This window comes from Hyperoodon ampullatus, assembly GCF_949752795.1.
Source record: "Hyperoodon ampullatus genome assembly, chromosome: 3".
In the NCBI taxonomy this organism is placed as follows: domain Eukaryota; kingdom Metazoa; phylum Chordata; class Mammalia; order Artiodactyla; family Ziphiidae; genus Hyperoodon; species Hyperoodon ampullatus.
The window spans coordinates 32,310,314-32,332,330 of record NC_136916.1 but is presented as its reverse complement, the minus strand read 5'-3'; the positions used below and the strand labels follow the sequence as shown (position 1 = coordinate 32,332,330).

At 52.3% G+C, this 22,017-nt stretch overlaps 1 protein-coding gene across 4 annotated transcripts in view; it reads left to right on the top strand.

Annotated features, from left to right (window-relative positions):
• Window positions 1–315: 315 nt before the first annotated feature.
• The window catches only part of RASGRF1 (Ras protein specific guanine nucleotide releasing factor 1), a gene marked incomplete at both ends in the record, with an annotated part of 104,168 nt that continues 82,466 nt past the window's right edge, over window positions 316–22,017 (top strand). For 3 of the 4 annotated variants that reach the window (XM_079701088.1, XM_079701090.1, XM_079701089.1), the window contains 2 exons: window positions 331–606; window positions 18,756–18,862. In XM_079701088.1, the coding sequence (XP_079557214.1) occupies window positions 331–606; window positions 18,756–18,862 (383 nt within the window). Of the gene's footprint in view, window positions 607–18,755; window positions 18,863–22,017 lie in introns of all 4 variants that reach the window. The other variant, XM_079701087.1, reaches the window with a different exon arrangement.

The window sequence follows — 22,017 nt, the reverse complement described above, 5'->3', positions numbered from 1 at the left end:
GAGGGATCGGCGTCACATGACTCCGCCTGTCCCTCGCCAGCGCGCAGCTCGCCAGTCCTTCAGTTTGCCCGGCGCCAGGGGAGGGTCGGGAGGCATCTCCAGGGCCCGGGGGCTCTGCGAAGCGGGGAAGAGGTTCTGGAGGGGAATGGTACATCTGGATTCCAGCAGCCGCGGCTCGGCGCCAGATCCCGGACTGTAGAAATTTGGGGGGAGGGGAGAGCGAGAAGGAGCGAGCGAGCGCCTGAGAGAGGCAGCGCGCACGGACAGGGGCTGCCGGGTGCCGCGCGGAGAAAATGTAAGCGCGTGGAGTCTAGCTGGCCTCCGAGCACCATGCAGAAGGGGATCCGGCTGAACGATGGCCACGTCGCGTCCCTGGGACTGCTGGCGCGCAAGGACGGCACGCGCAAGGGCTACCTGAGCAAGCGGAGTTCGGACAACACAAAATGGCAAACCAAGTGGTTCGCGCTGCTGCAGAACCTGCTCTTCTACTTCGAGAGCGACTCGAGCTCGCGGCCCTCGGGGCTCTACCTGCTGGAGGGCTGCGTCTGCGACCGCGCGCCCTCCCCCAAGCCTACTCTCTCGGCCAAGGAGCCGCTGGAGAAACAGGTGAGGCCAGCGCCGCGTTTGACCTCCCAGCGCCCGGGCCGCGGCCCTCGGGGCGCAGGCCCTTCCGCCGGACGAAGGCGCCCGAACTTTAGTCCCTCTGCTCGGCGCCCTCGGCGAGAAGGGAGGGTTGGCCTTAGCGGGCGGTGACCCCGCGGTGGCCAGAGGGGTCAGGGACTGCGGACAGGGAGCGGGTGTGCGCTGCGGCTGCCCTTCACCCGGCGAGCTCGGTGGGAGGCGGGCGCAGAGCTGGCGAGACGCGGAGATGCGGAGGGGGATGAGGCGCGGAGAGAGATGGGCTCCCGCGGGAGACGGAAGCAATGAATGTAGACCCACATCCAGCCAGAAATGGTGCTCCCACCTCCACTCCCACCCGGGAGAGCCCCGGACCCGGGAGGTGTAGTTCCCCGCGCTTAGGCACGGGAAGGGCGAGACGCAGGCGTGCGAGCGCCGCGGCCCCTATCTCACCGCCGCTGGGAGCGAAGAGGAGCCTGCGCTCTCTCTGCCAAGTTGGGGGGCTGCGAGGCCGCAGGGGTCGGTTAGGTGCCATCGACCGGTGGCGCACTCCCAACCGGCCCCAGGCGCAAGCAACAAACCGAAGGGTTCCAGGGACCTTTCTGATGCGCCGGGGCTGGGGCCAGGGCCGCTGCGGAGGCCGCGGGACAAGTGGGCGCGTCTCTCCTCCTCCGCCCCCTGCGCCTCCGCCACCGCCGCAGTCGCGGCTCTAGCGCTGCTCTAGCGTTTCCGGAGTTGCGAGGCTAAAAGGCCAGGCCTGGATCTACCGGGGGCCTGGCCGGGGTGCGGGTGTGCCTTTGGTGTGGAGGGATGGAGTAGCACCTGCGGGCGCCGAGTGAGAGCACCAGACAGCGGGAGTGTAATTTTTAAGCTTGATGCACTCTCCAAAGGCATCTAGTCTGTCCCCCTCCTCTGGGAAGGTAAAGTCAAAGATAGTGGATGCTAAAATGTCACCGCTGGGAGGACCTGCGATCCATGGGGACCCAACCAGCTGGTTATTGCCTAGATGAGGACACTGAGACCAAAAGAGAGAAATTTACTTGCCCAGTGTCATGCCAGGAGTTGAGGCCACCTTAAGGTTCTGAGAAGATAACTGAGGGCTCAAAAGCCATTATTGCAGGCAGACTGGTGGTGATTGAACTGGCTGAAATAAAAGCATCCTTGAAGTCGCCCTCCTAATGGTCGAGACAGATCTGAGCTCAGTCCCCGCAGCACATCTCTTCCTTCCCTGCCCTCAGCCCAGAGGTACTGTGAGATGATTTCGAAGGCTGAGAAAGGTGGACAGGAATATTTGAGGGTGGGTCTCTGGGGTTGGCAAGCCGTACGGCAGGTCGGGGCTCCCAGATGGCAAAGCAAAGCAAAGCAAAGAGCAGGCAGCTCCTTAAGCTAAAGGCACAAATGGGGCCTGGAAGACTCACCTGGGAGACCCAGACCCAGGCTAGGCCAGAGATGCTCTCTCAGCCCTTGATAACCTGCCCTTTGCCAGCCTTCCAGAACATTATCAACACTTGTTGGCCAAAGTCCACCTGTACTACCAGTGGCCTATAGCCCCAACTGGCGCCCATCCTCGGCCCCCTACCCCAGAGCACAGAGCTGAGGTCCTGGGCAGGCAGGGAGAGAGGGCTGAAGGAAGCTGAGTTGTTGTTGGGCACACAGTGTGTGCTCTCAGCCCCTTGGACACAAAGCCAGAAACAGGCCTGAGACTGAATCACAGCTCTGCAACTTCCTGTCTGTGTGACCTCAGTTAACATACTAAACTTCTCTGAGCCGCTGTTTTGTAAAGAAAATGGAGGTAATATAACACCTATCTTTCTGGGGTTTTGAGAACACAAATAATGTGTATGGAAGTATGCTCACAATCCATTTTAGTTTGACATGATAAATGTTAATTGAATCTGAATTATACCCACCTGGACAAGGAATAGAGGTCTAACATAAAATGTTGAAGCTGAAAGGAACCTCAGAGAGATTGTACAGCCCACTCCTCCCATTTTACAGATAGGGAAACTGAAGAGCAGATTGGGAAGAAATTACCTACCTGTTTCTGATTCAGTGGCAGAGTCAGACCTAGAATTCACCCAATGTCTAAGAATTCCTGAAAATGAGATCTTACGTTGATTCCAGATCATTCACCTCTTGGCTCGGGTGTTGAATCTTGCTAGCAGTGGATTATGGGAGGGACAGGAGTGCAAAACCACTTGACCATGTGCACACGTGGTCTGAGTTGTTTCCCCAGAACACCAACAGTCAGAGATCCTCAAATGTGGTCACAAGAGTAGCCCTCCCGGCACAAGAGAACAGAAGAGGGTTGGGAATAGTAGGGGATGGTCTGGTGCTGCCCAGCTTACGTGCAAATTTCTGTTAAAGACGTGTGCTTTGTTTTGTACACTTATAGAGATGTTCCATTTGACTCCAGACCGAGAGTTTGGCTCGTATGGAAAAGTAGATCCTGTTCCTTTTCTCTGCACGTGTCTATAAAAACTTATATCTTTTTCTTTTCTAAACCTTTGAGTAAAATTGACGGCCTCCGCAGCTGTTCCATGTTTCTCCTTGAGGGGGAGCCCCCATTGCACCCACAGAGCACCCTCATGAGAGGCCCAGCTCCAAGCCATTCTGTGACTGGGTTTGCCTTGTAAACCACAGGAAACCTTGATTCAAAACCTGCTGGGCATGTGGCAGAGAACCCATGTTAGGAGGCCTCAAAGAGGCTATCAGTTTGGACTGGCCAACATCTAGTGAAGACTTGGTTTTAGCAGGATGTCATTTTTATCCAGGCCTAAGCAGGCAGCTTCCATCTGGAAGGGCCAGAGATGGTTTCTCAAGAAATAGAAACGAAGTCTTGGCTGGGAACCACCCGAATGACAGGGATGAGTCAGGGACAAAGCACATAGTATGTGCTCAGGAGATACTAATTGAGCTGAACTTACTGGTGTAGCTTGTCAATTCCATATTTCATGTCCTGAGGACTGACTGTGCACCAGTCCAGGCCCAGCGTGGGGTCATAGGCCCAGGAAGCTGGATGTCACATTCCCCGGCCCCCAGGGAAGATTAACACAGATAAAGATGGCACCTTACACTGTGAAGATGCTCTAATAGGATAGGATGCTCACCTTACACTGTGAAGATGCTCTAATAGGAGGGGCTCTCAGGGTGCTCTGGGAGCTCAGGCCCATCCTAACATGATGTGCTATCCTCTGGCTGCTTCTACACTGCTCTGACTGCCCCTGTGGTAGCTCTGGCCTGGAATCCCAAGGCCTCTTGAAATCAGAGGGGCACAGCTGCGCTCCTATGCTGACTGGCAGTTGCAAGCACCCCTCCACCTGCTGGCCTGAGCCCTGCTTGCTCAGCCCTGACCTCCTCACCTCTGACCCTACAGCCCACACACTGAAGGCCCAGAGGCCCTGGACTTAGAATTTGGGCTCAGAGATTGACCCTTGGGGTTCTTGCCCTGCTTTGGCATGGAGTCATCCCACACTGGCTTCCCCACCCTCACTCCCAGCCCCCCGAAATAGAGCTTCCAGCCCCATCTTCTCAGTGGTGGATTTGACCAAACCAACTCCAGCACTCCCCTTACCACCCCTTCCCGCCCCAACCAGAAGGGATCAAATTGTAGACCCCAGACTCTTCCTGATTCCTGTAAAACAGAAGGGACACAGATCCCTTCAGCCGGAACCTCAGCACTGATGTGGGCAGAGGCTCCGGAAGCTGGGGGTGCCCATTAGCACCTGTTATCCACCCAGTGGATGCCTTTCCCTGGAGACAAGAGGAAGCCCCTCTCCTGGTCCTCATTCGCAGGACACATTTCTGGTTGGCCTGGTGGATACCTGTTCACAACAGCCCTAAAGCCATGAGTGTGCCCGGTTTACAGTTGAGGAAACAATCTCACCAGCACCACCCAGCAAGGCAGCAACTGAAAGGCTCTCTGGCTTTCTCTGCAGCTGCGCTGTCTTCACCACAAAGCCTGCCTGCCTGTTGCTGTAGCACATTCAGCCCTCTGGGCCAATCAGAAAAACACAAACCTGAATGTAGGGGAATAAGTGTACTTGAAAAGCAACACCCCTCCCGACACACACACAGGGACACAGGGACGTCACGCACGCACGTGGTGCCAGCAACTCAGCCCACGACCCTTGCACCTATGGAAGGGCCAGCAGGGCTGCCCCATGGTTCCGGACCAGGCCCAGCCCCGCAGGTGTGGGACCCCAGGGGTAAGTGTGTGGGGGTGCCCATCTCCCCACCCAGCCCCCAAATATTTCTAGCACTGAAATGAGGTTGAAGCAGCTCAGTAATGACGCCTTAATTAGGACAAGGAAGTACCAGGTCCCTGCCCCTCTGCCTGGCGACAGTGGGATGACGGTCAGAAGCAGACTGTACATACACAAGCCTACACTAACATCTCACTGCCATTTGTGCGTGCCGTAAACATTTTGGCTTTCGGTGTGAAGCCCATGCTGGGTCTTGTGGATACAGAGAAAAATCAGACTTAATCCTTGTCTTCAAAGGGCTCACAGTGGAGAAGGGCACTCTCCCTGGACTCACTCCCACAGTAAACACCAAGTGCCAGGAATTCTCCATCCTAAGGAGTCCGGACTCTCTCCCTGCCCCTGCCTTGGTTCAGGAGCTCACAGTGTCAGGCTTGATGGGTTGAACTCGCTCACATGGTCCCATCTCGCCCCACGCCAGTCCCCTGCCACACAGCAAGCCACCAGAGTGAGCTTCTGAAGGGCACACCTGACCATGTACTAAGCCACTGAAAGTGTCACTGGCTCTCTTTGCCTTTAGGAAAAAATGCAGATTCTCCTGCATGACCTGGAGGCCCCAGCGGGCCCCAGCCTCTGCCTGCCCTGCTGACTCTGCCCCACCCTCCCATCCCCCTCCTTCCTCACCCTACGCCTGCCTCCTCTTTCCCACCTCAAGGCTTCTGCAGCAGCTGCTGCCTGTGCCTGGAATGACCCCCGACTCCCCCCAGCCTTTAGTGACCAACTTCTCCTCCTCCTAAGACCTCCTTTTAGGTCTTAGCCTAAAAGTCACCTCCTGAGGGCCTCCCCTCACCGCAGGAGCTAGAGGAGCCCCAGGTCCCCCATCACAGGCAGGGACAACGCTCTCTCCTTCATTCCCATCGCTTATCAGGTTGGGATTAATTGATGTATTTGGCTGGTGGTTTGTGAAGGGTCTTCCTTCCCCTTAGAACTAAGGGCCAGAGTGCATGTTTTACATACAATACCTCCCCTAATCATCCCAACAGCCCTGTGAGTTTATACCTGGCAACCCATTTTTGAGATGACCAAACTGAGGCTCAGAGATGGTAAGTAACTTGTTCACGGTTACGGAGAGCATACGTGGCAAAGCTGGCATGGGAACCCAGGCCTACCTGACTCTAAAACCTGAGCTCTCCAAGCACAAACACAGCATAAAGACTTGGGCTGAGGGACTGTGTGAGTTTACCATCCTCTGCCGAGATAAATGAAAAGTGAGAGAGAGAGAATTAACAGCAAGCGAAATGATGCCACTGCCTCTCTGGTGACATCTGTGAAGCAGCTTTTGTTTCTGCTTGGGTGGGAACCTTGCACCTTGAATTCCAGGAGTCAAGGATAAACACCCCAAGGCAGGCATCCACACCCTGCAGTCCCGTTTCCCTGGAATCCGTGGGAGCCTGGAGCCGGCGCCCATGTGTATAGAGCCAAGAACAGGACTCAGCCCCCGATGTTTATGCAGGAGAGTTAGTGACGCGTGCACTTGAGGGGGGCCCAGAACACTGCCAACGCCCAAACACCTCCGTAAAGGCGGCTGTCGTGCAGGGAGCAGCTGGGAGCCTCGGCCTCCCCCACTGCCCATCATCCGCTGCTCGGAGAGGAGGGCGCAGCCTCGACTCCCAGCTCATTCACTGAGGGGTTTCTCTGTCTCTGGCAATGACGCAGCCTTAGGTAAAAGTTGTGGGTTTTGAGCCACACAGACTGGCTTTGGATCCTGGCTCTGTCACCTCCTACCTAGGGAAGGTCTTATTGCTCTCTGAGCGTCAGTTTCCCCATCTGTGAGATGGAAACCGTAACACAGCCTACCCGGCAGCCCTGTTCTGAGTGTTGTACTCGATGCTATTTGTAAAGCCCTAGCGTAGCACCGTAGGTCCGATCAATTCACGGTAGCTGTTGTGGCTTCAGCTTTCACCTTTAGGACAAGGCTCTTCCTGCATGAAGCAATGACCCAGATCACCTGGGTCTCTGGCAGGTTTGAAGTGAGTCAACACGGAGCCCTGACCCTGGATATAAAGGTAGGGTGGTAAATCTTATCTCAAATAACCTATGGGTTTCTGAGAATGTCTGAGCAAGCATGCCCCTGAAAGAGAAAAAATGGCTGCAGCAGCTTCCTTCATCCCTGGCAGCCACACCTTCACCCAGCCCCATCGATTTCACCTCCTAAATCTCTCTCAGACCATCCACTTTTGTCCCTCTCTTCCTCCAAGGCTCTAGTCCAGACAGCCATCATCTCTTGTCTGGACTTAGGTGGGGGCCTCCTAACAGGTGTACTGGTCAGCATGAGTGGCATCATGCTGCAGTAACAACCAAGCCCCAGATCTCCATGAACATGACAGAGGTTTATTTCTTGCTCATGCTTTAGGTCCCATGCGGTTGGCAGGAGGGCACTGCTTATTGTGATCGCTCAGGGACCCAGCCTGATGGAGATTCATCCTGACACTTGCCTTCACAGCCGCCACAGCCAAGGGCAGAGAATGTGGCAGATCTCTCCCTGGCTCTTAAAGCGCCCCCCGGAAGTGACCCATGCTGACCACATGACCACAAGGCGGGTCATGTGGCTTCAGTTCAGCAGTGGTGGGGACGTGCAGACCCACCACGTGCCTGAAAGCAGGGCTCTAGAGATGCTGGAAGAACCGTCTCCCTACAACCGCTGCGTCCCGCCATCCCCGTGCCTCTCCGCAGCCAGACCACTTTCCAAAATGCAGATCTGATCATCACACACACACACACACACACACACACACACACACACTCGAGTAGCTGAGGAGAAAGGCAAAGGCACCGTCTTGATGGGTTTAATGACAGAAAGCAGAATCTGTGCTCACACTTACAGGGGCATCTCCTTCCAGCCTGGGGGCATCAGGGAGACTCCACCAAGAAAGGCACAAGTAGGACAGGAAATGTAGGTTGCAGGGTAGGCAGAGCTGGCCCCTAAGGCCTGTGTGAAGGCTACAGAGCACAGTGGGGAGCCAGCACAGGTCTCTCCACTAGAGACGGACTGCTGTGATCTCTGTGCTGGAGAGATCACAGCAGGGTGAGGAGAGACAGAAGGATGACCCATCTGGTGGCAGGAGGTCAGGTCAGAGGAGGCTGTAGAACTGAGCAGTGAAAGGGGCCTGAATTGGGGGAGTGCCGAGCACTGAAGGTCCCCCCTCCACTCCCATCCCAGCCGGTCACTGCGTCACCATGTCACTGAAACCTGGGCTTGCGCTGTGCTACAAAAACCATCCCTAGCTCCTGCATGCCCAGGATGCACCCCACAGCCTCTGGGGCTTCCCACCTCCTGGGCTCGGTGGGCAACGGCAGGGAGTGTCAAGTTCTCATCCCTTGAAAGCACCAGGCGCTGTCCTACCATACCTTCTCCTCCAGCCACCACTCAGATAGAGCACCTTTGCAGCTTACAGATTACAAAGTCCTTTTCAGACTTAGCATTTCCCATAACCACCAAAGTAACGCTACTGTTACTGCAGTTCTACACAGGGGAGAGAGAATCCCCATTTGGCAGATAAAGCTCAGATAGAGGGAGCTCATCTCCCAACAGATACCTGAGTGTCTGTGTTGTGCCAGACCCCGAGCTGTCACTGCTAATAAATGTCAGCCCTCCTTGTTCTAGATTGTTCAGGTCAGTGGACATCCAGGCCAACTGTTAAATTCAGCAATTTATACTTAAAGAGCAGATCTTACGAATCCAGCAAGGCTAATGCAACTTCTTTGCCCTGAAAAAAAGAGAGAGTTCTTTTCAAGAAGATACTTCCTAGTTGAATTTTGATTTTTTTTTTCGACTTGGAAAATCTAACTCAGACCTTAAAATAAAATTCATTTTAGAAGAGTGAATGAATGAATTTTTAGCAACCTTAGCCAGTGTTCCAGAAACCCATCTAGAAATTCAGACGAGCTTGATCTAGATTGACTTTTCCTCTGTCAGACTATACGAGTAAAATATAACCAACTTTATTTAATTCTCTTAGACTCTTAGCCACACTCAAGAAATGAGTGAAGTAGTTTGGAAGCGCTTCGTCAATCATGCAGCATTCTCTGCCTGCCCACTCGCCTTGCCCCGAGCCTGCTGCTGCCCTTTTACCCTCTTTCTCCCGCAAGGGGCCTTACCTGCCCTCCGGCCACACTGGTTGTCACCTGGGCTCCCCTCACCCCTGGTCAGATCCACAGGCTTTGGGGACCTGGGGGAAGGGCTGGTGTTCTCAAAGGAAAGCCCATATGGTGTGGGCACAGGTGAGGAGAGGCAAGTAAGTAATTACATCTGAGAACTTCCTGGTAGCCTGGACAGAAAAGGGAAACAAGCTGGTTATGGGACACCCATTGCCTCCTGGAAAGACGTGGTGCACTTCCTCAAGCAAGATCGCTTGTGTATCCAGGGGCTTTCATAAGGGGGACCAGTGGGGAAGTGATGACGATCTCCAGGGCAGAATCACTGCAAAAACAGGGGCCCACCCCATCAGTGGCTCCCGTGGGCTCTCAGGGCAGGCTAAGCATGTTTGGTGGAGATCACTCTCCAGGACGCTGCACCGCTGGCGTCCAAAAGAGGAGTGTCCTGGTGACCAGGAGTGCAGGGTGCAGGTTGGAGAACCTGGGGAGTGGATGGCCGGCTGGGCCTCTCAAACAGCCACTGCCTTTTATTTTAAAATTTTAGAATTAGGACTTCCTTGGAGGTCCAGTGTTTAAAACTCCACGCTCTCAATGCCGGGGGAACAGGTTGGATCCCTGGTCAGGGAACTAAGATCCCCACGTGCCATGTGGCATGGCCAAAAATAAATAAATAAATAGGTAGATAAAATTTTAGAATTGGTAATATATTACGATGGCTCGACATTCAGAAGTTACAAAGAAGTGTACACTGACAATGCTCGTTTCTGTTGCTACCCCAGCAATCCAGTTCTCCTCTCCAAAGGATTTTTTTTTTTTTTTTTTTTGCGGTTCGCGGGCCTCTCACTGCTGTGGCCTCTCCCGTTGCGGAGCACAGGCTCCGGACGCGCAGGCCCAGCGGCCGTGGCTCATGGGCCCAGCCGCTCCATGGCATGTGTGATCTTCCCGGACCGGGGCACGAACCCGCATCCCCTGCATCGGCAGGCGGACTCTCAACCACTGCGCCACCAGGGAAGCCCCTCTCCAAAGGATTTTGATGTTACCAGTTGCTTATGCATTCTTCCAGAGACATTATATATGCAAATATATGCAAAGATGTATAGATCTATGGCCATATATATGCACATCTGTATAATTATACAAGTGGTAACGTACTACAAACACTATTCTACACCTGTTTTTCTCACTATATTGTGGAGATAGTTCTCTATAAGTATATGGATCGTCCTCATCTTTTTTTACAGCTGCATAGTATTCCACTGTGTGGATGTGCCGTAGTTTATTTAGCTAATCTCCTCTTGAGGGACATTTGGGTAATTTATAGTCTTTTTTAAATTACAAACAGAGCTGCAATTAATAAACACCTTTGTGCATAGGTCATTTCTAACAGCAGGTGAAAGGCAGACATGTCCAGACTGGAATTCATTCCTTCTTTCAACAAATGTTTAGAGAGGCTGTTGGTGGGAGGGGGAAGGGCAGGCTTGTTGACTTGTGACGACAGATTGAAAGGTGTTCGTGCAGGACCAGCCAAGCATGACATCTGTGGCTGTGGCTCATGGGGTCTGGAGTAATGTACATGGAAACACGGACCATTCATCAGCAGAAGCTTGGAGGATGACACAGTCCCCCAGGCCGCTGGTCAAGCACTGCCTAGTTCAAGGCTGACTCTGGGAGGGAGGGACTTTCACTGGGCTCTTCAGCTCTGACATTCCTGTCTCTTCTCCCACCTCTGTTCCTGCCCCCAGGGGGTAGGCAGGGAGTAGAAGCAAGCGAATGATAAGGTGTCCAGGAGGTCAGTCCCTGGCAGCAGCTCTCAGCCCTGGGACTCTTAGGAGCCCATAGGAGACCGGGGTCTGAGACAGGCGCTCATCCCCGGGTCAGAGCAGAAGTCACGGTGCAGTAACCAGGCCCTGGGAAGGCCAAGACTTGAGAACCCAGAGGCAGAGGTCGGTGAAGCAAGGCCACTCAGAGCAGGGGGGAAGAATGTCATGAAGTGGGGTGTCCAGACCCTGTGCGGAGCCATACCAGCTGAGCCACAGCCATAGGGCAGGATAGGTAGGTCTTTTCTGGATTGGTGTGGGAGCACCAGTGGGCCTGCTCGAAGCCAATACTTCTGTTGAGCAGGGCCATTTGGGACATACTGTGCCCAGTGAAGCCCCTCTGTGTGGCCAGCATGAGGCTGGTGCAGCCAGAGCGGGGAGGGAGCAACGCTGAGAACTGTGCACGGTGCTGCAGAAGCCCTGAGAGAGGGCAGAACACACTCCCAGGGTGGCCCGGCCCAGGTAAGAGTGGGATCTCTCCTGTGAGAGCCAGAGAGCAGACAGGCTTCCCCTGGGATCTCAGCGGTGAGAGGTGGACAGGGACCTCAGGTGATGGGGAGCCTGGATGGATAGCCCCTTATAGAGGGAGAGATGGACTCCAGCCAGAGCATCTACACACACACACGCACACACACACACACACACACACACACACACACACACACACACCGCTAAGGCCCCTTCAGGTTCCCTCTGGCACTGTCCCCTCTGCACTGGGACTTCGGGAGCATCGGACACAGAGGACTGCCAGGCCAGGGCCATCTGGGACTGTGGTCCCAAAGATGGACCAGGAGGAAGGAGCCAGGACCCAGTGGGGGAGAAGCTGACCCTGCCTGACCAGGCCACCAGAGTGGACCTACTAAGTGGAAGGGGTGGGGTTGACCCAGAGTGATGACATCCATCCTGCAGCTGACCCCAGCCCACCTCCCTCTTGGAAGAGACAGCAAGCAGGGGCCCAGACAGGACAGTGGGTCTGGATTCTGGTCAAACAGGGTGAATCAGAGGGGGCAAGACCAGGGGCAGGGAGACCAGAGGGGGGCAGTTTAATGGCCCGGGTGGGAGATGAGGAAGCCTGGAAGCAAGCACGGCAGTGAGGATGGCAGAAGGCAGAGTTCCAGAGATATCCAGAGCAGAGACCCTGGTGACCAATTGAATATCAGAAATGAGAAAGAAATAGGAGCTGAAGGTGATGGAAGGAATGCCCCAAACTGCTGATTCGTAATCATCCTTCAATCTTGGCACAGCTATGACTCCAGTTTCTGAGCCTCTCCCATGCCTCCTGTGTGTGTGCATGTGCATATGGATTGGTTTGGTTTTTTTTTTTTTTGAGGGGGGTTAGTTTAAAACAACAGAAATTTATTCTCTCACAGCTCCAGAGGCTAAAAGTCTGAAACCAAGATGCCTGCAGGGCCATGGTCCCTCTGAAGTCTCGAGGGAAGAATCTTCCCTTGCCACTCCTAGCTCCTGATGGCTGCCAGCAGTCCTTGGTGTTCCTTGCCTTGTAGATGCATCTCTCCAGTCTCGCCTCCCTCTTCACGTGGCTTTCTCCCCTGTGTGTCTGTGTCCACATTTCCCTCTTTTTATATATTAAGGCCTCTTATTATTAATCTGGTATGACTTCATCTTACCTTGATTACATCTGTAAAGACCCTATTTTCAAAGAAGGTCTTTTTCTTAAAGTTGTGTGCAAGTAGAGTTCATTTACAATGTTGTGTTAGTTTCAGGTGTACAGCAAAGTGAGTCAGTTACACATACACATATATCCACTCTTTTTTAGATTCTTTTTCCTTATAGGCCATTACAGAGTATTGGGTAGAGTTCCCTGTGCTATACAGTAGGTCCTTGTTGGTTATCTCTTTTATACATAGTAGTGTGTATATGTCAATCCCAGTCTCCCAATTCATCCCCCCCCAACCTGTCCCCCCTTGTAACCATAAGTTTGTTTCCTACATCTGTGACTCTGTTTCTGTTTTGTAAACAGGCTCATTTATACCATTTTTTTTAGATTCCACATATTTTCACATAAGGTCTTCTTGACAGATTCTGACAAACATGAATGTTAGGGGGAACGCTATTTGTACACACGCATGCGAATGCACATGTATGTGGTTTTCCTAGTAATTGTCCACTGATAGGTTGATTAGACCCATCTCTTGGACTTTGCAAATGATTCAGTTAGTTTAAAAACCATCATGAGCCCTTTTATGGACCAGGAGCTTTCACAACATCATCTGTTCTACAGAACCCTGTGAGATGGGTAATAGCCTCCCCTTTTTGTGAAAGAGAAAACAAGTCCACAGAAGTGAAGAGACACACTGGAGACACCGAAGCTAAATAATAAATAATAAATTTAAACCCAGGCGATTCCAAAGCCTGGCATGTGCCACAACTCCAGGGTCCCAAAGTCCCCGGAACACTGGTTTTCTGGAATGTTGGTAGATCTTCCCAAAAATGAAAACAAAAGTGTTCCATGGTGGGATAAGTTCTGGAAGAAGTTCCTACATTGCAGGACTGTTCAGTGCCTTTATGAGGTGAGTGGGCCTCCTCTCCCTGAAGAGATATAAGCCTCGTTCATGAAAAGCCAGTGCCCACACCCTTCCAGCCAGTTCACCTGCCCAGGCCTGAGAAGCAGATTCAATGCCACCTGCTTTATGGCTTTTGCTATTAATCAATTAATGAATAAGCTGGGCTCGCATGCCATGCTGACAAATGCATTCAGTCACCCATTCAGCAAATGAAGGCTATTCCACGCCCAGGCCGAGGAACAGTGCCAGGCTCTGGGGATATTCTTGATCAGGAATCATTTATTTGAAAAGAACAGGAGCCCATTCAAAGCAGCTTAAGGTGTTTGCTTAAGGAGGACTCTTAGAATAGTTACAGTGATAATTAATGAAACCCAAGGATAAAACATGTGTCTGGGTCTCCAAGGCCTGGACCAGGAGCCATGTCTCTCTGCCCCACCTTCCCCAGCTCCCACTCTAGTTACCAGGTCTCCCATCTCCGCTTTTCTCTGAGACACTTCCACTTCCTTCTTTGTCATTTGTACTTAGAGTTCAGCACACACAGCTCATTCATTTGGTCTGTCTGTGTCACTTCCAAATAACTGGGAACTCCTGGCTGCATAGTATCTATGGCGGCTCCAGGCATCGGCTCCAGGACCGTGCATCTCTAGGAGAACATGGGGGGATGGGGGGAGGGGAAGAGGTGCTTCTGCTGCAGACATTGCTCCCTCTTAGGGGTTCCCAGCACTGGGTGAACACTGGAACCAACTGGGGGACTTTGAAAAATACCAGTGCCTGAATCGTGGTCTCTCCCTGTTCCCCTTCTCCCACGTTCTGCTTTAATGTGTCTGAGAAGGGGGCTCAAGCATCCGTGTTTTCTCAGATTCCCAGGTATCCCTAATGTGCAGCCCAGATTGAGACTCTCTGCTGTGGTAGGAAAGACAGTAAAAAGTCATTACAGAACTTCCTTGATGGTCCAGTGGTTAAGACTCTGAGCTTCCATTGCAGGGGGCGCGGTTTCCATCCCTGGTTGGGGAATGAAGATCCCGCATGCCACTCGGCATCCCAGAAGCGGGGAAAAAAATAAATCATTACAAGTGGATAATGGCTTTGATGGGGAAGGTCGGGGGCAGTACGTCTGACAGTCTAGAAGGAGCAGAAAGAGATACGCCAAGACCCGATGATGTGGAGTGCCCGTACCCTGCAGGAAGCATTCAGCACTGTGGGCTTTCGTGTGTGTCGTTGATTACCACGAGGTGGACAGTGTCTGGGTTATAGTGGGGACTGAAAAATATGGGTTGAATTCACGAATGAGATATCATTCAGGTAGAGAGTTAAAGGTGGAGAGAACTTGATTTTTCATGATTGAGGCCACTTGTGTGTAGCTGACCAAGGCAAGTGTTAGTGTCATGCCCATTGGCCAGAGGGAGATGCAGAGGTTGCCCAGAATCCCTGGCTCTGAGCAGCAGAGCCAGACCCAGACCCGGCTATTGGGACTTCCACCTAGCTGTGTTGGGTCTTCGTTTCTGTGTGAGGGCTTTCTCTAGTTGCGGCAAGCGGGGGCCACTCTTCATCGCGGTGCGCGGGCCTCTCACTATCTCAGCCTCTCTTGTTGCGGAGCACAGGCTCCAGACGCGCAGGCTCAGTAGTTGTGGCTCACGGGCCTAGTTGCTCCGCGGCATGTGGGATCTTCCCGGACCAGGGCTCGAACCCGTGTTCCCTGCATTAGCAGGCAGATTCTCAACCACTGTGCCACCAGGGAAGCCCCTCCTCCACCTTTTGTAGGGTGACCAAGCATCCCGGTTTGCTCGGGACTGTCTTGGTCTTAGCGTTGAAAGTCCTGTGCCTGCGGAAACACCTCAGTCCCAGGCAAACTGGGATGGTTGGTCACCGTACCTGTCAGTGGTTTCCCAATGTTCTCCGTCCTGTGGAGGTGCCGCAGCCCTGCCAGCCGGCTGGGACAGGCAGAAGGCAAGGGGAAGGCCAAGCAGGCAGGGTTCCAAGCCTACCTCCCCAGCCCGCAGAGGCTCAGGTCTGCTTTAGCTGTCCTAGATAGAAGTTTATTACCATACAGGCACTTGGGACTTTGGAAACAAAGGCCCATCCTGAGGCAGGAGGGGACGTATATCCAGCCCACACAGGCATGGGGCAGCAGCAGTCTGTTAGTGGTCAGGAGATACAGGGCAGGGAGAGGGAATCCTGGGGACCAGGCCTGAGCTGAAGCCCAGGATCTCAGCCTGGTGAGGCCCCAATTCTAAGGATAGTACCTCGAACCCAGGTGAGGCCACAGGTGTGCTTCTAGAACATTTCCTCCAGCCAAGATAAGGACCTGAACATGACTCTGGTCTCGGCACAACCCCAGGTGTGATTTCTGAGTCCCTTCCTAGGAGTTTGGTAGTCACAGGTGTAGTTTCTGGATCCATCCCTCTTAACCTGCTGAGGCCTCAGGTGAAGGTCTAGACCAGCGAGTGGCTCTCCACCTTGACCACACATTCGGATCACCAAGGGACACACAGGCCACACCCAGACTAGTGACAGCAGAGCCCAAAGTCAGGGTTGAGACCCGCTGGTGGAGATACTTAGCAGCCCAGGTGAAGCCCCAGGCTCTGCCCTGAACCTGGTACGGCTCCTGGAGTAGTTTGGGATTGTTCTAGGGGTCTGATTTTGATGCTTAGAGGGTTTCGGGATCCATCTTGGGACTCCTGGTGGAGCCCCAGGTCAAGGTATCCATCTCTCACTTCAGGTCTAGGGAAGCTCTGTGGAGGCCCCAGGTGGAGTTCTGGGCCCATCCCTGCAGCCCTGGTGAGGCTCCAGGAGTAATTTCACCAAGTCTTGCTTCTTCTTTCATGAAGCCAAGGATGGTCCATTGGTGGTTTCTGCTTCTGTTGCATTTCCAGATATGTTCCAGCAACTCTAGCTGGGCCTGTCAGGATTCCACATTCGAAATGTGGGTTCCCGGAGGAGGCCCCTGGGTTTATTTCTGAATTTATCCCACATCCTTGATCACATATAGTGTGTGAGTCCTGATCCCGTCAGTGTCCCAGGGAGGCCTCAGATGTGGCTCTGTCTTGACTGGAGAGTTCTAGAGTGCCCCAGGGCTGATTCCAGAACAATGCTTCTGTTCTGCAGAGGGGTCCAGCCAGCACCCACATGAACCCATACGGTCACATCATTTTGGCAAACGTGGCTAAGCTCTTGTCCCATGGTCGTGCTGAGGCCCACGTATTGTTCTCAGTGAGTCCTCCAGACTCTGAGAAGCTTTGAGGGAGTTCTGGTTGGGCAGAATGCCCAAGGTGTGGTCCTGGTCTCATCACAGCAGCTCTAGTGGCCCCAGTTTGAGCCCGGTGTCTATTCTGCCACTCTGCCACTCTGCAGTGGCCCACCTCTGGCCTCGGCACATCCTTGTAACTCTGGGAAAGCCCAGGGGTGGTTCAGCTTTCAAGGGTGACCTGGGGTCTGTCAGAGCTCTGATCCAACACCAGCTGAGGTTATGGGGCTGTCTCAAGAGCTCTGATGGTACCCAGGGTCACTGTTCGTCCCTAGAAATGATGGATATTGATAGCATTTCCCCAGAACCCCCAGAAACACCCCATTCACCTGCTAGACCACCAGCCTTGTGAGACCCTCAGGCGGTTGCTGGCAGTGGAGCTCCAAGATCTGAGTGGACGGGAGGTACCCAGGGAAGGTATGTTATTCCGGCTCCTCTTCTTTCTAGCCATGTGGGCTCAGGCAAGTGGCTTGACTTTTCTGCACCTCAGGTTCCTCTGCAGTAAACAGATAATACCTGTTCCACCTGGTGAATATGGGAATAAATGAGATCACGGGAAACAAGCATCTGCGTGTTCACCACCTCTCGAGAGATGGGGAAAGTGCTTAGGTGGCCACCTCAGCTCCGGCTTTCACTTGCTCCCTCGCAGGGGGAGGACAGCCAGTTATTTGCTTCCTAGGAAAGAAGTGAGAGACATTGACTCTGCAAAACACACACACACACACACACTTCTGGCTGCCACCAAGAACGACAATTAACAGAAAGACAGTCATGTCAGCGGAAGCTAAAAACAAGTTTACGTGCCTCATGCTGCTGTCCCCTGCTGCCTGGGCCCCAAGGGAGGGAGGGACAAGGGACAGCGCCCACTGACACAAGACCGCACCGTGGCCTGCGGTGCATCTTCTGAATGGGCAGGCCTCGGGGTCCCTCTCTGCACCTCACTGTCTGCCTCTCTCCTCCTAGTTTCACCAGGACCAGACCCAGGAGGCCTCCGCACATGGGGCCCCCAGCACTTTGCCTGTGCACCCTCTCTCTGGCTGAGTCTGCTCCCAGCTTTCCTCCCCGCCCCAAGTCTGACACCCCCGACCCCTGTCTGCAGCCCGCAGAGACGTGGCCTACAGGCACACAACGTCTGCATGTCCACCCCCCACCCCTGACCCCCTGACACCTGCCCTTTATCCTGCCCATGCCTCCCCCAGTCTATGGCATCCCCACCCACCTAGTTGCTCCCGGCCGGAAACCTGGGCTTTCTGCTCTCCTCCACCCCATCCCACCACTCAGCTCCACCACCCAGGCCCCGCCCCCTGCCCAGCCTCCTCCCTAACCCCACTGCACGGCCCCTCCTACCCCCAAGCACGCTGTGCGCTCTCGATGTCCATGCTCCCCCCACGTTCTTCCATCAACTGAAATAAAACATGGACCAACCAACGCCTCATCCTCTGGGAAGGCCTTCTGCTTTCCCTGGGCTGAATCAGTGGCTGGCTTTCTCTGGGCCCTTTTTTCTTACCTCCATGACAGTAGTGACCGTTGCACTGCGTTCATTATAGCAAACACTTGTGCTTACTAGATTTCGGGCATCGTTCTAAGAGCTTTACACGTATTCATTCATAGAACGATATCACAGATGTGTGTGTCTCGTTGGCCCCTCTGCTTCCCTGGGAGCTCGAGCAGCAGACCCCACCTTTGACCAGCTCTAAGTCGGTCACCTGCACCCAACACGAGCTGGCTTCCAGTGGGCTCTGCTCGGGTCTATCTGCTCATTGCTCTAACTCCAGGACCTAGAAGAGTGTGTTGAAACATTTGTGTGGAGTGAATTAAATGCATGCTGCCCTGAATTGATACCCAGTCCCCAAAGGGGATGTTCTCTTGGTGTGTTTTCTCTGCCTTTCTCCCAGCATACCTGATGGTTTAAAACTGGCTTTTTTTGCAGTTTGTTGGCAAATAGGACTTTGTGGGGTTTGCTTCCTTCTTACAATAGCCTAAGCATAGGTTCTGTTCCATGGTACAAAGCCTGCCTTAATAGAGAGTTTGAAACCGCTAAATAGAATGGCATTCCGATGATCACAAATAATGAATCCTTGCCTAGCAGATGTGGCAATGAGTGCTTTGCAAAACAGCCAGGTTGTTAACAGGAGACGCTGCCGGTTCCGTGCCGATCGCCCTGGTAATTGGAGCTGTCTTCTTCTTGGTGCAGCATTATTTCACGGTTAACTTCAGCCACGAGAACCAGAAAGCCTTGGAGCTGAGGACAGAGGACGCCAGGGATTGTGACGAGTGGGTGGCAGCCATCGCTCACGCCAGGTATGCCTCGCCCACCCAAAGGCCCCGTCCTGAGCAGACTCACTCCCCAGGAGGGGAAGGCATGGAGGAGGAGGAGATAGGGGGAGGATGGAAGCTGTAAGAAGGGCATCTTGACAGGCCCGCCCTTAGAGCCCCGGAGCTCTGGGACGTGACTCCCTGGGGTGCACAAGGAACCAAGGGCCCTGAGGAGCAGCGTTATAGCCTCCTGCCCCCTTCAACCAGATGAGCTCCTTTTTTCATACTAGGAGAACTGGGTACAATTTGGTTGGATTACAGGGCTTTATAGCTGCCAAAGGCTAAGACCAGCAGGGTTCTAACCCAGATGCTGCAGGAATGGACTAGTCCTGTCTTTTCTCTGGGCCTTGGTTTTCTCATCCATAAACTGAAATTCTGTAAACCTCTCTGAGCTTGGATGTTCAGGGATTCTAGACCTGCTCTTCCCTTCATTCCCAACAATGTGTACCCCTCTCTGGAGGGATTCACTGGGCCAGGTGGGGAGAAAAGCAAAAGGAGAGTGTATGCTGCAGAGAAAATGGGGGCTCCAAGCTGCGTTGAGTCTTCCTGGGTCTTGGGGAAATGATGGGCTTGTGGGTTGGGGTGTGGCCCCCAAGCTAACAATCCCCTGGCAGAGCTAAGTACTGTCAGGGGGGATGGACACCCAGACTCACTCCTTTGAGCAGTAGATCTTTCTGGCTGAGTGGATAATGGTGTGTTCCTGTGTCTACTTTCCGGTAAAATGTAAGCTCCTCGGGGCAGGGACTAAGTATGATTCTTTGCATCCCCAGGGCCTTATAAAGGTATAGACAAGTTCTCAGCAGTGTAGATGGGAAGAATGCAAGGATGAATGAATGGATAGAGGTTGGATGTTGAGTTTATATGTGGAAGGTGAATGATGGATGAATAGAGGGTAAATGAATGATAAATGGATGAGTGTTGAAAGTATATGTGAAGGACGGATGGATGGATGGATGGATGATAAATCAATGATGAATGTTGATGGGTAGATGATGGATCCATCAGGTGATGATGGATAGATAGATGGATACCAGAGTCCTTCCTTGAGCCTTGGATCAAGCCAGCTGACCAGAAACCATTTATTATGGCTATAGCACTGACCTTGACACTGAGGTCAAGCCACCTCCATCCCTATCTTCAAGGAGTGTCCAGTCTAGCTAATGGAGACCAGGTTCTCACCTATGAATCAATAGAGTCAGGCTCTGAGTGTGGTACGGTCTGTGGGCAGACAGGGATGGATGCAACACAGGTATTCCCCCAGGGCTACCCCAGCCTAGTCAGGAAGACACTAGACAGATGTGCAAATAGCTCTGGTACATGAAGGTGGTGTAAGTACAAGGCACCATAGGAGACATCTTCAGAGAAATGGGGGAATCTGGGGGATCTGGAAATAGGGTGACATTTGACTTGAAAGGGGAGATTGGCGCCTCATATCTAATGAATTTAGCTATGGGCACTTCAGCCCCTCCTCCAGCCCCCAAAAAGCCTTAAATAAAGGCAGTGATCTAGGAAAGACAATTCCAAGAAAAATGAAGAGACAAAGTTTGGGTGTCAGAAGGTTGATGAGGTTGGACATTGGACTGGAACCAGATCAGAACGATCTTGAATACCCAGCTGAGATGTTTGAGCTTTCCTCTGTGAACAGTGGGAAGCCATCGAAGGTTTTACACTGGGGGAGCAACATGATCAGAGCTATGATTTGGAGCGGAAATTGCTGGCATTGTGGAGAATGGAATCAAGCAGGAAGAGCCCAGATTCAGGGAAAGCAGTTGGACCTCAGGCTCCCAGCACTAAACTAGAACCAATAGCAGGGTTGTTTTGAGAACCAAATGAAATTATTTATGTGACGGGGCTTTGTGAGTGTTGAGGTATTATAGAATTCTAATTTGGTATATATTCTGGATAACCAGGACTACATTGACTTCGAAAATCAATTCATACCAAAATTTTCTAGAGACAATGAGATACCACTACCTGTAGAATCTACAAGGGCTGAATTGAAAAAGACTGACAGTAGCAAATATTGGAGAGGGGGTGGAGTAACCATAAATCACATGATGCTAGTGGGAGCATAAAGTGCTTCAACCACTTTGAAAAATTGTTAGGCATTTCCTTTAAAAGTGAAACATACACCTACTCTGTGATCCAGCAGTTACACTTCTTAGTATTTATCTAAGAGAAACGAAAAACATCTACAAAAAATCGTGTATGCAAATGTCCTTAGCAGCTTTTTGCACAATAGTCCCCAAACTAGAAATAACCAAGGTGTCTATCAACAGACAGATGTAGAAAGGAACCTTAATACATCCATGCGATGGACCACTGCTCAGTAATAAAAAGGAACCCAATGGGAGGGAGACTCAAGAGGGAGGGGATATGGGGACATATGTATGCATATGGTTGGTTCACTTTGGTGTACAACAGAAACTAACACAGTATTGTGAAGCAATTATACTCCAATAAAGGTCTATTAAAATATATATATATATATAAATATGTAACAAAACAGATGAATTTCAAAGTCAATAGGCTGCGTAAAAAGAGCCAGACACAAAATAGTACATGCTGCCTGATTCCTGTTATATGAAAGTCTAAAACAGGCAGAACTCAACTGTGGTGATAGAAATCCAAACAGTAGTTGCTTGTGGGGTGAGGATTGACAGGGAAGGGGCACGAGGGAACCCCCTGGGATGATGGGAATTTTCTTTATCTCGATTAAGGTGTATGCATTTATCTACCCGGATCAAACTGTATATTTAAGGTCTGTGCTTTCCATTATATGGGCATTAATCCTCAAATTTTTAAAATAAATTCTATTAGAGTGTTTTAGTTCTCTACTGCTGCAGAACAAATGATCACAAACTTAGCAGCTTAAGGGACTTCCCTGGAGGTCCAGTGGTTAAGACTCCACGCTCCCACTGCAGGGGGCATGAGTTCGGTCCCTGGTCGAGGAACTAAAATCCCACATGCCATGTGGTGCAGCCGAAAAAAAACCCCTACAAACTTAGCAGCTTAAAACCATACCCATTGCTCACTTTTGTAGGTCAGAAGTCTGGGCTTGGCTGTGGTCTCTGCACAGAGACCCATGGGCTGAAATCAAGGAGTCAGTCAAGCTGGGCTCTTACCTCGAAGTTCTGGAG